This window comes from Benincasa hispida, chromosome 1 (genome assembly GCF_027475165.1).
Source record: "Benincasa hispida cultivar pf3 chromosome 1, pf3_genome.v1.1, whole genome shotgun sequence".
In the NCBI taxonomy this organism is placed as follows: Eukaryota; Viridiplantae; Streptophyta; class Magnoliopsida; order Cucurbitales; family Cucurbitaceae; genus Benincasa; species Benincasa hispida.
The window spans coordinates 64,855,843-64,869,556 of record NC_143478.1 but is presented as its reverse complement, the minus strand read 5'-3'; the positions used below and the strand labels follow the sequence as shown (position 1 = coordinate 64,869,556).

The 13,714-nt window shown below is 35.8% G+C and overlaps 1 protein-coding gene across 1 annotated transcript; it reads right to left on the bottom strand.

Annotated features, from left to right (window-relative positions):
* Positions 1 to 1,162: 1,162 nt before the first annotated feature.
* SDH1-1 (succinate dehydrogenase 1-1) lies at positions 1,163 to 9,713 on the bottom strand. The gene is made up of 16 exons (XM_039043178.2): positions 9,204 to 9,713; positions 8,575 to 8,742; positions 5,256 to 5,343; positions 4,799 to 4,945; positions 4,575 to 4,715; positions 4,169 to 4,254; positions 3,999 to 4,091; positions 3,848 to 3,911; positions 3,598 to 3,741; positions 3,225 to 3,412; positions 2,706 to 2,880; positions 2,397 to 2,567; positions 2,226 to 2,295; positions 1,982 to 2,102; positions 1,857 to 1,894; positions 1,163 to 1,629 (listed from the first exon to the last, which is right to left on the bottom strand). The coding sequence occupies exons 1-16, from the start codon at positions 9,312 to 9,314 to the stop codon at positions 1,527 to 1,529; spliced, it is 1,908 nt and encodes a 635-aa protein (XP_038899106.1). The 5' UTR covers positions 9,315 to 9,713; the 3' UTR covers positions 1,163 to 1,526.
* Positions 9,714 to 13,714: the final 4,001 nt, after the last annotated feature.

The window sequence follows — 13,714 nt, the reverse complement described above, 5'->3', positions numbered from 1 at the left end:
AGAATAAATGTAAAGATGATTTTCAAATAAAATTATGTCCAAAGTCTCCAATGATTCATTTGTGGAAGTTTTAATACAATGAATGATAACAATTGATATACTTACGAAAATTCAAGGTTTAAATCAATATAACTATCAGTTAAAGGTTACATTGATAGAACGTATACTTTGGAATAATTTTGATCACAAACGTAATTTTAATAATTTCAAGATCACAATAGAGACATGTCCTAAGTTCAACAATTTGCAAAGACACTAGTAAAGTTCATCCACAGAACTTTAGATATTATAGCCAATTGAACAATAGCACCATATCAAATTTATAACAATACACAACTTGAGAGGGACGAACATCCGTCAATCAAAGTCGATTTTTCGACCAAACCACCACCGAACCGACTATAGTTAAGTAAATGTTCAAATCGATCTCAACCGTCAAGAGCAAAAGTTTGGTCGATCCTTTTGACCGGTTTTATTCTTTGATTTTTTTTAAAAAAATAGCCAATTTGGAATTTTTCCAAATTGACACCAACCAACCGACTTCAGTTTGAACGGTTGGCTCGACTTTTCGATCTATCATGCTCACCTCTACTTAAAAATGCTAATGTGACAAAGCAATTGACTCATGTGGTTCAACATAAATATCTACAACTCATATTAATGAGTGGTTCAGATTAAATAATAAGCATTTAATGTGGAAGGGATTGGCATTTCAGGCCAAATCTTCAATGGAAATACTATAGGAGAAGCAACTACTTTGTTGGAATTTAGTACTAAAATATAAGCCAAAGTGGGAGAAACTGTCAGTACAACATCAAATAAACCACTCATAAGATTTTTCTTTTCCTTCTAAATTCATCAATTCAATCAAATGAAAGCTTTCTCATCATTGTAGTAGAAGAAAAAAAATGATAAACAAGACACCCCAACTTGGCAGATATGATAAATCCAACTTTAAATCAGAAACAGTGGTGCTGAAAACTATTGGTGTTTGACATTTTGGCTTAAGCAATTATGACTAGGATCGACGATTTGGGACTCCGATCGATTGATACTTCCAAACCAACTACAATCTCGTTGGTATATTTGTAACTATGCAGTCACCGTTAATGAAAATTTCAAGAATAATCAACCAACTAGACTCGGAAAAAACTCAGAAAAGTTTACCTCAAAACACTTTATTGAGTGAAAAAAGGGGAAATCTCCTACTTGAATTTGATACATTGTTGCAGCTCATAAACGTCCATCTCCTTTCAAATCAGTAATATCATGTGGTAGGCCATGGAAAAGAAAAAGAAAGAATATATAAAAAGACGAGGCATCTCTGGCCCGCAGATCGAATTTATGCTAGAGCTCAATGATATAATTTACTTGTAAGCATAAAAACGACCAGCTTAAAATTGCAGATACTACCAAATTTTAAATAGCTACCATCCGCATGGCTTACCCACCCACAGTGAATTATTGCAGTCTTCTGCCATCTATTATTGTAAAATAAATCACCGGAATTTTTTATGATCAAACCATCAGTATACACGAGCCTTGGGAGGGAATGTTTCGACCTCATCGTCCAATGTGTTCATGTGCACTGGCCTATAGTCCAGCCGGACCTTCTCATTCTCCCAGAATCTGCAAATTCAATCACATTATCAAACATTCAGCAGATGTTAATTTATCGAAGTCACACGAACAGACAAGTAATAGAGATTTATTTCTGTCGATCTAGTTGAGCTCGAGGGCAATGATGGACCAGGAGCCCCAAGACATGAAAAGGTGACTAAGAATAAGATACGGTCTTGTTAACTAAAAAGGGAATCAATCTTATGTTCTCTCCAAGTGTCAGACATGAGAGTTACCCCAGTGTGTGCTTCATCCAGTTCTCATCATCTCTTTTCTGCATAACCAGATAAACAAAGTTAATATATAGAAGTCATAGGAAAGAGTTGTGTTACTATTAATTACAGAAATAAATAAAACTAACTGTGAAATCTTCCCGAGCGTGTGCTCCTCTGCTCTCTTTCCTGGCTTCAGCAGAGTGCATGGTAATACATGCATTTATCAAAAGATTTTCCAATTCAATTGTCTCTATCAAATCAGTGTTCCTGCTCAACCAATAACAACCTTAGATCAATCCTCGAAAGAATTCAGCACTTAAACTCCATAATTATAATGATACTTAAAACTAATAAAGAAAGAAAGGCAGAGAAACACCATGATCCCATTACCATATTAAACTCCTGTCCTTAACCTTCACATCATGGAAACTCTCCCAGGCCTTGTCAATTAATTTGCAACCTACAGAAGCAGAAGACAATAACAAAAGTGAAGAGAAATTGAGGCCGAGTTGTAGACAGTATAGAAGTTTTTAATTCAAACTCTCTGTTCGGTTTGGCTACCTTCTTCCAAGGTCTCCTGTGTTCGGAAAACAGCAGCATTGTTTTGCATAATACGTTGCATGTTCAACCGAATCTCTGAGGTGGGGAGTGAACCATTTGAGTTTCTCAATTTGTCTAGCCATGCAATAGTCTTCTCACCAGCATCTTTTTCCAACGGCTTTTGCGTTGCCCCTAAAACTTGCCCAAATAATTATTTAGCATTATAAAAAAAAATCTTATTGTTATTGGTTGGATTAGGTTGTGGGTTCATCGTTAATTTTCCTTTCTTTTTTTAAAAAGAACCAAAACAAACAAACAACAAACTTTTACCTGGTCTACCAATCTCTGCTACCCTATTTGCACAAGCTCGTCCAAAGACAACAATGTCCAAAAGCGAATTTGCGCCAAGCCTATTGGCTCCATGAACTGAGGCACAAGCTGCCTCCCCAGCAGCCATCAATCCTGGAACAACGGCATCTGGATCATTTCCCTTGATTGTAACTACCTGATACACAACAAATTTACACATGAAGAGCAGGAAGAAAAAAGAGAGGACATTCAGAATTCTACTGTCTCGTTAGAGGGGGAACCTTCCTGGCATTTTTTTAACTCCCAACTTTTTCACTTGTCAAATAATTAGTCTTTGTAAAAGATTAATTCATCAAAAACAATCTTTAGTGGTCTTCTCTGCACACTGTTTATATAAAACTAACAGAAATACACCGGTTGTATCTAGCTGTAAATTAATTATTACACTAACTATCCATAATATCAAAACTTTAGGGATGCATTTTCGTTTTCGATGAGAAAAGAATAAAGTACACTACAGGGTTACATTTTCATGCATACCTCTCCATGATGATTCGTGGGAATTCCACCCATATTATAATGCACTGTAGGTAAGACTGGAATGGGTTCTTTGGTAACATCAACGCCAGCAAAAATGGCAGCAGTTTCTGAGATACCCGGAAGTCTCTCCTTCAGTACATCAGGGGGCAAGTGATTTAAATGAAGATAGATGTGGTCCTTCAGTGGTCCTGTTAAAAGCCATCATCAATTTAGTTGCCAAAGAAGGATATTAAATCAGGAAAAGAACAACTCAGTTTCCTCCCAAACAGTTACTTTGTTCTGATGCCCTGAATCAACTTGACCGTGCCTTATTAGCTGGGAGAAAGTTCATGGATGCAGCTATTTAACTCTAGATGGGATAAAAGGTTCTTACCCACACCGCGACCCTCCCGAATTTCCATAGTCATGGATCTTGAGACAACATCCCTTGATGCAAGATCCTTTGCTGTCGGGGCATATCGTTCCATAAAGCGCTCACCTTCACTGTTTCTAAGAATGCCACCTTCACCACGAGATCCTAATTTTTATAGAAAAAAATAATTGCATTTAAATTAGTAATACATCCATGTAGAGGGAAAAAGAACAGCCGTAAGAAGATTATTATTCAAACTTGTGGTTCAGACCTTCAGTAATAAGGCACCCAGCACCATATATTCCCGTTGGATGAAATTGCACAAACTCCAAATCCTGCGCAGGCAAGGGAAAGAAAAGTTGAAAAAAGGGCTTGGGAAATTATCCAAAACCTTACAAAATCAAGAAAAGGAGAAAATTAACCTCAAGTGGAAGCCCCGCTCGTGCAACCATGGCATTTCCATCTCCAGTGCATGTATGAGCAGAGGTTGCAGAGAAATATGTTCTGCCATAACCCTGAGAAAAGCAAGAGTTATTTTTACATAATTTTTCAGTTCATATAATGTGATCATCATTGTCATGGCAAACAGTACCCCAGTAGCCAAAATTGTTGATGCAGCTTGGAACCGATGTAGTGTGCCATCCTCCATATTCAATGCTATCACTCCCTGGCAGCTACCTGGAATGCCAATATCAGAGGTAAAGGTAACCAATGTAAGACTTATCTTAAAATGTACTGTGAACCAGATAGGAAGGAAGACATTGTGCATCAAATCCCATTAACCTAATAAAAAGTATAGAACAACCATAAACTAATCATCCAATTAAAAAATTTCTACAGAAAAATGCAGAAAGAAGCAACTACAAGAATTGAGATTTATCTTATGACATGCTAGTGCACGAGTACAAAATTCGTACTCTAATCATCAAAATTAAAAAAAAATGAGTGGAAAGGTCAATAATATTGGATAAAATTTAAGAAAAGTGGAGTTTATATACCATCACTATCCATTAATAGATCCAAAGCAAAATATTCCACAAAAAACTGTGTGTTATGCTTCATAGCCTGGCCATAGAGAGTATGCAATAAAGCATGCCCCGTTCGGTCAGCAGCACATGCACAACGATATGCCTGGCCACCTGCAATGATGACAATGTAAACGTAAATAATTGAAGACAAGAAGACCAGCATGGCAATGAGGACATATAATATGAATTGTTACCCTTTCCAAAGTCAAGGCTCTGACCACCAAATGCACGTTGATATATTTTTCCATCTTCAGTACGAGAAAACGGAAGCCCATAATTCTCAAGCTCAATAACTGCTTTTGGTGCTTCTCTACACATATATTGGATGGCATCCTGATCACCTATAGAACATGAAAACCATACAGGTCAAGAATTTTAATGTACAAATATTGCGAGTCTATGACTTATACATAGAAATACAATAGATTTTTTCTTGCGCCCTACAAGTTCTAAATCATTTAGGAACAGCAAATATGTGCAACGTAAGCACATACAAGTGCACCATATAGAAAATTTGTTACTAGCTCTGTATTGGCAGAGTAAGAGGCCACAAGCATCCTGATTTGTGTTTTTGTGCTAGTTACTATTGATATCGTCGGCATCACATTACATGAAAAGTTTTTCAATTTACCCAAAGTTCTAAATGCATACCGAGCCAATCACTCCCCTTGACAGTGTCATACATGTGCCACCTCCAATCATCCTCAGTCATGTTTCCCAGTGCAGCATTTATTCCTCCCTATAAACCAATTGAACTGCATATTAAGTCACATTATAACAGAAGAGAGTAAACATTTCAAGGTGTGTGTATATATATATATATAAGAAACAGGAAGTATATTTTGCACAAAAAAGCCCAAAACAAAACAGCCTAAAGGCAAGGGAAGAGAAGAGCTTTCCAATTAATCTGAAACATGGACAAGCTATAATTACAAAAGAATTTCCTGTTTTTCATACAACACCAAGAAGCAAGGAATCGAGTGTTGTTACCAAAAATACAAAAGATGAACACTTATCCTAAAAAATAAGACGATTCCTTTCAAACTAAAGATTCCAAATAAGAGTCTTGACTGCCATAGACCATAAAACCTTGCCTCTATTCCTAAAGTTCGAACTTCTGAGAATCTCAACCAACCAGTCAATATTAATGACTCACATATATGTAATAAAAAAAATGAAGAAAAAGAAAAACACAGTGGTCAATGTTCATCAACCTAATGGAAGAGAGAGGATGAGATATTGGCCCATCGGATGTTTTCAAATCATTAAGATTCTGACAAAGGCTCAAATCCCAGGCAGTAGTAGAAAGAATCTAGACGTCAACAACTGTACTATTTGGCTGAGAAATGAGTCGAAAAAGACAAGGGAAGGTTGTATCAATAACTTCTTAGCTCAACCAAGAATCATGCCAAAATGAAATCGGCCTGCCATTACCAAGACAACGGACAGGCATGGTGCTCAACAAGATACAAAATAGAGCAAATATGACACCAAGGCAACTCATAAGCGCTTCTTAGAATGAGATGTGGCCAAACACAATCAATCTCAAAGTCGTAATAATTTGCAGCAATAAGTTTGTGCCACATAATATCTCCTCGTTTAAAAATCTCCAAATCCATTTTGTCAAAAGAGCCAAATTCCAATGTTGAAAGTTGTTGATGCCAATACCCCCATCCGTTTAGGAGCCATGTTATTTTCCATTTAACAGTAAGCATTCGACCTTCTCCTCCAGAACCTTCTCGAAAGAAATCAAAGAATTGGAAGTCTTTCTTGGACGTTTAAATAACATGCAATATATCGACATACTAGATAATGTAGCTTGGATAAGGGTATGCCTACCTCCTCTTCAAATAAATGAATATTTCCAACCACGCAGCATGCGCTGAATTTTCTCTAAAACAAATTGCCACAACGATGTGTTCTTTGAATTGCCCTCTAAGGGAAGACCAACATAGGTGGAAGGCCATTATCCCAGTTTACAACCAAAATCTGTCAACAACCAATCCGTTTTGCATCATCAAGGTGGATCCCCAACAACACACTCTTAGATTAATATTCAAACTAGAAGCCAACTCAAAGATTTTCAAAATATTAAAAAGATGTTTCAAAGCTTCCAAATCAAAAGTAGAAAACAACGGCGTATACCCACAAATTGCAAGTGATTTAATTAAAATTGACAAGCATAGGGATGGGTTGCAATCTTCCCCAACTGAGCACTATGAGATATTAGTATGTTGCTAAGACAGTCAGTGATCAAAATGAAGAGAAAAGGGGAAAGCAATCATCTTGATGAATGCCCCGAGAAGGAATGACTTAACCTCCAGGTTTACAATTAATGGTAATCAACTAGTGCACGCTTGAGATACAGCCACAAATCCATTTTTTCTAAGTTAAACCAAAACCTTTTGCATGAAGAATAACATCCAGGAAATCTCAATCAACTTTACCAAAAGTTTTCTCGGGGTCAAATTTTAGAACCACACCCTTCTTGGGAGAGATTACAATCATCAACCAATTCATTGGCCATTAAAGAAGCCTCCATGATTAATCTTGTATGCACACATAATGAGACTGATCGGGCGATGATCAGTGACAGATTTGGAATCAATGCGCTTCAGAATTAGATAGATAAAGGTTTCATTCAGTGCCACATTAATAATTCCAAAATCATGAAGCATCACCATCTCATCTTGTTTAATAGCGTTAACAAGGAATCAGGATGATAATCCTTGGTGAACAATTTTTGGAAGAAATCAATTAATTCATTCTCAATATCCCATGAAGTGAATAAGCTGATACCAACCCTATCAAGAACCTCTAACATCGAATTCTCCCTTTTGCAAGCAGCAACATACGATGGAAAAATTTTGTACTTTCACCACCATCCTTGAACCATTTCAATTTACAACGCTAATGTCAATAAATGTCTTGGCCTGTTAGATCTTTGATATTTTCCCTTGAGGGAATAGCAAGTCTCCTAACTAGTTGTTAATAAACCACTAACCTCTGCATTGTCCAAAGCTTTCAATTGGGATATAAGAGGAGGGAGTCAAGAAGCCATGACATGTTGGGACTTGTTTCAGTTTAGAAGCTCAACTTTCAAGCCTTTCCATTTCTTCATAAACCCATGTCCCAACCAGCCTTGAATTGGATTCCGATGCCACCATATCTAAAACCTCACAGAAAGATTAATGTTGCAGCCAAGAATTCTCAAACCGAAAAAGGACGAGGTCCCCAAGGAATATCTCGAAAAGATGAGGCCAAAGGATGATGGTCTGAAGTGACTATCAAGAAACGTAAGATGAGTTAAACCAAATTTGCTAAGGCACTTGTTGGTGAGCAAAAATCTATCCAGTAAAGAAAGGTATTGCTCAGCACCAAAACTAGACCAAGTTAAGTATCCAATAAAGAGAGGTATGCTCATCCATGTTGAATGGAGAGACAATGCAAAGGTCCACAGCCCTCAGCCAAGTTTCTAGATTCTACTACTTGGTTGGGGAGGGGGGGTTAAGACATGTGGAGGACTGCAAGACTGGCTTGTGCCCCAAAACAAGTTGCCAAACCAGCCTCTGTCCAATGCAGCTTTTCAGTCTGAATGCTCTGTTCTTCAAGGGAGTTGATTTGGGCTGGAAGGCCAACCAATGAAAGATGAGAGAAAGTGAACTCCTGTTGGTTAATAGCACAAAGTTGTGCTAGTGATGAGGCATCGTTGGGGATTTTGGAGGGATCAGGGCCTGGGTTGGGCGTTTTGGGCATCATCAATCACCTAAATAATAAAATGTGACATTCAAACTTCGATGATAAAGTTTTTAGTTTTCCGTGTAGGAGAAAACCAAAAATAACCCACATGAAGGGGAGGGCCAGAGTCGAAACCATCTAAGTCTGAGAAACAAGACGTTTTAACCGAAATAGTGAGGAAAAATAGCATTCCCACCATACAGCAAGTTACTATAAGTCCGAATTCATGTACCTGAGCAGCGACCGTGTGAGAACGAGTTGGGAAAAGCTTAGTAATGCAAGCAGTATTAAATCCATGCTCTGACAATCCTATAGCAGCTCGAAGCCCTGCACCACCCGCGCCTACCACAACCGCATCGTATGTGTGATCAACCACGGTGTAGGAGGAGCGACCTGCCGTCTGCCAAGAGCCAAAGAAGAAATAATTTAATATTTAGTAAGACCTATCAGCAGTCACCATCTTTAAGAGAAGTTAACACAAATACCGGAACCGTAAGAAAGAAATTTGACAGAGCTAGCTACGATCAGCGAATCAATGGATCCAATGCAAAAAAGAATTACATTAAGTTCTCTTGTGCACGCAATTAGCCAAATGAACACAATATTGAAAAAAAAAAAAAAGGTTCACTAACAATCCAGGACAGTGGCATAAAAAAGAATACAACGGGAAAAAAAACATAATAAAAACAACAACGAGAGAATGATAAAGTATAGCATGTTCATCCATTCCACATGCCATCCTCGACGAAGAGAAAAAGAAGACGAAAACCGCGAGAAACAGGAAAACATAATAAAAGCAAAGATCCAGACGAATGTTCAAGCTCATATTCAATAATAGAAAGATATGATGGATGGTCATACCGAATCGACGGAGAAGAATCTAGAAAATTGAGATCTGAGGTGATCGTTGGGGGACGATTTCCTGGAAAAAGAAGAAGAAGCGCGAAGGCCACGAGAAACACAGCGCCACATCTTGCTTCGGCACCTCCGTCCAACCGTTTGCAATCGCCTGTGTAGATGAAATGGAAGAGAAGACGGCTGTTCCGCCGCTCTTGAAGCTCGCCGGAGGCCGAAAAATAGGGGTTTGGTTTGGGGTTTGTTTTCCCAGGGAACGAGTCTCAGGTGGAGGCGAATGGGAGGGAACGGTCTGCGCTAACTATCACTAATAAGTAATAATGCCCCGTAAGTAGGAAATTAATAATTTATTTCAGTGAAAATAAATAGAATTGAGATATTAATGTGGATAATGGTAATTTATATATGTCCGATTACATAATTATCTAAACTTTTCTATTCTTTACCTAAATAAGTTAATCAACTATTATTTTACACAAAAGCGTAATAGAATTTATTTTATAAAAAGTATATAATAATAATAATATCAAAACACACATATAAAAAAAAGGTTTATCGCGAATACAAATTTTCTCAAAGAGTATTGTTTTTTTTCCAAAACCAAAATTTTTCTTCTCGTTTCTTAAGCTTTAAAGAAAAAAAGGTAATAAATTCGATATATATTTGAACTTTCTAAAAAAAATTATGATATATTTAAAAAGTGCATAAACAAAACAATTTGTACAACGTATCTTCTTATATATTAAGTAATATATTTGATACGTATTGACATTTTCAAGTATATTGCCAATATATTCAACATAAACTTGAGACCCTAAGTAGAGAGGTGATTGATTTTCATCCAAGAACATGAAAGAAAAGTTCAAGAAATCTCCTATAATGAAATAAATATTAAATTGAAATATCATGCATTAATGATATTAATCATAACTAATAAATAAAAGTCAAAATTCGAAAATGATGTAAATAAGAAAATAATTGAATATTTTGAAAATTTTGAAATAATGGTGAAAATGTTAAATTGTTTAAAAATTAAACCTAAACGCTCTTAACGAAATAATTCAAGACTTAGGATATTTATGAGATATACGATGTACAAAAGATTTCTACTATACGATATATATGTATTTACACATACACAGGAGGGCAACAAAATGTGTGATTCCATTCGTTCATTCCACGTTTTATCAAATATAGACACACACATTAATTTTCTATATATATATTTTTAAATCCTACAATTGCACAACGATGATCAACTATCATTATAAAAAATATTTATGGTAATACTTTGAAATTGCACATGATGGTTCCCTATTTTTTTAAGTGGAACAAGGGGAGATATTAAAGATTTGAACTTATAACTTTAAAAAATAATAAATAAATATCAATTATTGCAAATTTATGGTCACTTTAGCTTATCCAAGGTGTTATTTCATATAATTTGTAGTTTGAAAAGTATAGAAAATGGTTGTAATAGGTTAGGTATTGAATGGATAACATGGAAAAACGATATTAAGATTAAAATGTATTATTTTTTAAAAGCTCCGAAAATAATAGTTATTATTTATTTATTTTTTCAGAATTATTATTATTATTTAAAACTTTTTCGAGGAAACATGGTTGAAAAATCCGAATTAAGAATGTGAATAAAGGTAAAAGTTTGGAGATAAATTTAGATAAAGTATGTTCTCATGATAACATAGTAGTTCTCCGTTGTCCAAAAAAGAAAAGGCAGTTTTGTTTACATTAAATCATGCCATTATAAGTGGTAGATTCCATATTAACGCGTCACAGGGACAATGACACTACGTGGCAAGGTTTAAATGGCGGTCACGGAGAAAAAGGTGAACGGCAGGTACGTCAAACAGCTAATGGTCCAAATTAATTCACGCAAGCACTCTTATTTGCCGGTCACGTGGCTCATTCATCCACCGCGTGCGCCTGGGGGTCTTTTTTTCCTTATTCTTTTTGAAGAGATGCAAGGATTAATATTTAGAATACCGATATCGATATTCCAAGTTTACAAATATATAACGATGGATATTTTCGTTAAAATATCGATATTCAGTAAATAGATGACATTTTAATTTATATTAAAATAAATAAATAATATATATATATTTAAGTTTTTATCTGTATTTATAAAATATGTTGGAGATATTTATTGATATTAAATATGGAGGTTGAACCCTTCTATTTACGGAGCTATCGACGTGTTGACAGATATTATCATTCTTGAAGAGATGTAGGTAGATCTAAAAGTTAATTATAAACATGTATTATGTAACAAACATTTTTTTTAATACGAAATGAACATAACTTAACTAACATGATAATATGCTATCGATGCATGTTCAAGAGTGGTTTTTTTAAAAATAGTCTAAACTATTTTTATCATGTTTAAAATCATTTTGACATACAATATTAATCATTTAAAATCAATTCAATCTTCATTTTGACATTTTTAGATGTAGTTGTTCACACGAGATTTCAAAAGAAATTTATTTCGTGGAACTTGAACTTTGTATTTGTATTAATTTTGTAGAAAGTGAGTACAATCTCTAATACATAATATTTTGATGCTTTCAAAATAAATTATAGTCTTTAAGCTGGTTGATCTTCTTGAAAAATCGACCTTCGGGCTTGTTGATCTTCTTGGATGATCAGCCTTTGGGTTTGTTGATCTTCTTGGATGATCGCTCGTTAGGCTTGTTGATCTTATTGGATGATCGGCCTTTGGGCTTGTTGATCTTTTTGGACAATCGGTGTTTGGGCTTGATGATCTTCTTGGACAATCGGCGTTTGGGCTTGATCATCTTATTGGACAATCGGCCTTTGGGCTTGTTGATATTCTTGGACGATCGGCATTTGGGCTTGTTGATATTCTTGGATGATTGGCCTTTGGGCTTGATGATCTTCTTGGATGATCAACCTTTGGGCTTGATGATCTTTTTGGACGATTGATCTTTGGACTTGTTGATCTTCTTGGATGATTAGTGCTAGCACGAGACTTCCGAAGAAACTTGTTTCGTGGAGCTGAACTTGAGTTGGTGTTGATGTTGATGTTTATTTGATGCGATGTGGTTCGATCTCTAGTACTTGATCCTTTGATTTTCTCTCGATTGAATACATGCGCTTGGTGTATAGAAGCGAGGCGTGTGGATGATTTCAAGTTTCGAGTCTTGGAAGAATGCTTGTATCTTCAAAGGACTTCGGTCTTCAAGCGTAGTCAGTTTCAAGAGTCAAAAGAGTCTTCTGATTGTAGAGAATTCCCTCTAAGCTCTCTGTAATGCATAATTACTAACGCTTGAAATGAGAAGAGTTCCTCTATTTATAGGACTCTTTGATGGGCTTCATGGGCTTGGGCTTGGTTGATTCATAGGTCTAGCCTTTGGGCCTAATTAGTTGGACTTTGGCTTGGTTGGTCCATGGGTTTGAATTGGGTTAGGCCCGAGCGACTTTAATTATTCAGCCCAATCCAATTTATAATTTTTCAGTTGAAAGTATATATGATATAACATGTTATATAATTATTTAAATATATAAAATTTTCAAAAGAATATGCAATTTTTTGATAGAAAGTCTATTTAGTCATTCTTGCTAAGAAGTAATCACAACAATTTAGCATTATTTATCAAACAACATAATTTACTTTTCAGTTTCAAACTGAAATATACCAAATACTAATTAACTTGTCAATTGTTGCAGGTGAAACTCTAAACTAAGCACGCTTAACTTTGAAATTCCTATAATTGAGCCACTTAAAAAGAAGGTCCACGTTATTGCTATATGTATTGACTTTCAATCCTTTTAACTCTTTCTTAACCATACTTTCATATCTTCAAGTTCTCCCTCATTTGGATGTGGTCCTCTTTAAGTGCTGGGTCAAATGTCCATTTTTTACCTCTGTGATTGCCTCTATATCCTTAAATACCACTGATCCTCTAATGAACCATTTGTTTATGATCTAACCAAAACTAAGTTCTTCTTGGGCCAGTGAGAAGGCAGGACCCCATTGTTCAAGTCCAAGAGTCAATACTTAAGAAACTACTCATCTACTTTCCCTACATGGGAAGAAATGAATTCCATCTTGTAAAATTACATTTTCAGTTCCCTATTCGGTTAAGTCCCTAAAATAGTAAGTTTATTGAGTCGACGACTCAGGTCACACTTACCCATGCAAATCAAATGATGAGTCCTTATAGGTAGGAGTTCATAACTCATCTAGGATTAAGATCGATTTATATATGATCATCTTGTGAAAAAATAATCTTGTCAATTAACAGAGTTATAGAGAGAAATTAATTATTTTGCAGTTCAGTCTTATACAAAACTCTTTGTATATGATATCCCCACTCACATGTCTCTCAATGAACGATTTGGATTACATTGTTTGTAACGTTTACAAAGTCGGTCGTTACCACATTGTCTATAGGATAAGGCACCCAATCTTTTATCCATCTTCTATAGACCCTTCAAGTTATTACTTGAACGGAATCTACTGTACGACAGCT

Bases quoted from the DNA above. Each gene is read 5' to 3' on its own strand.
- SDH1-1 (XM_039043178.2), bottom strand. From the start codon at position 9,314: ATGTGGCGCTGTGTTTCTCGTGGCCTTCGCGCTTCTTCTTCTTTTTCC. The intron at 2,568-2,705 runs GTAAAAGTTTGT...GGCAAGTTTTAG, and splicing joins AGCAGAGATTGGTAGACCAG to GGGCAACGCAAAAGCCGTTG. The intron at 2,296-2,396 runs GTAGCCAAACCG...CTGCTTCTGTAG, and splicing joins ACAGGAGACCTTGGAAGAAG to GTTGCAAATTAATTGACAAG.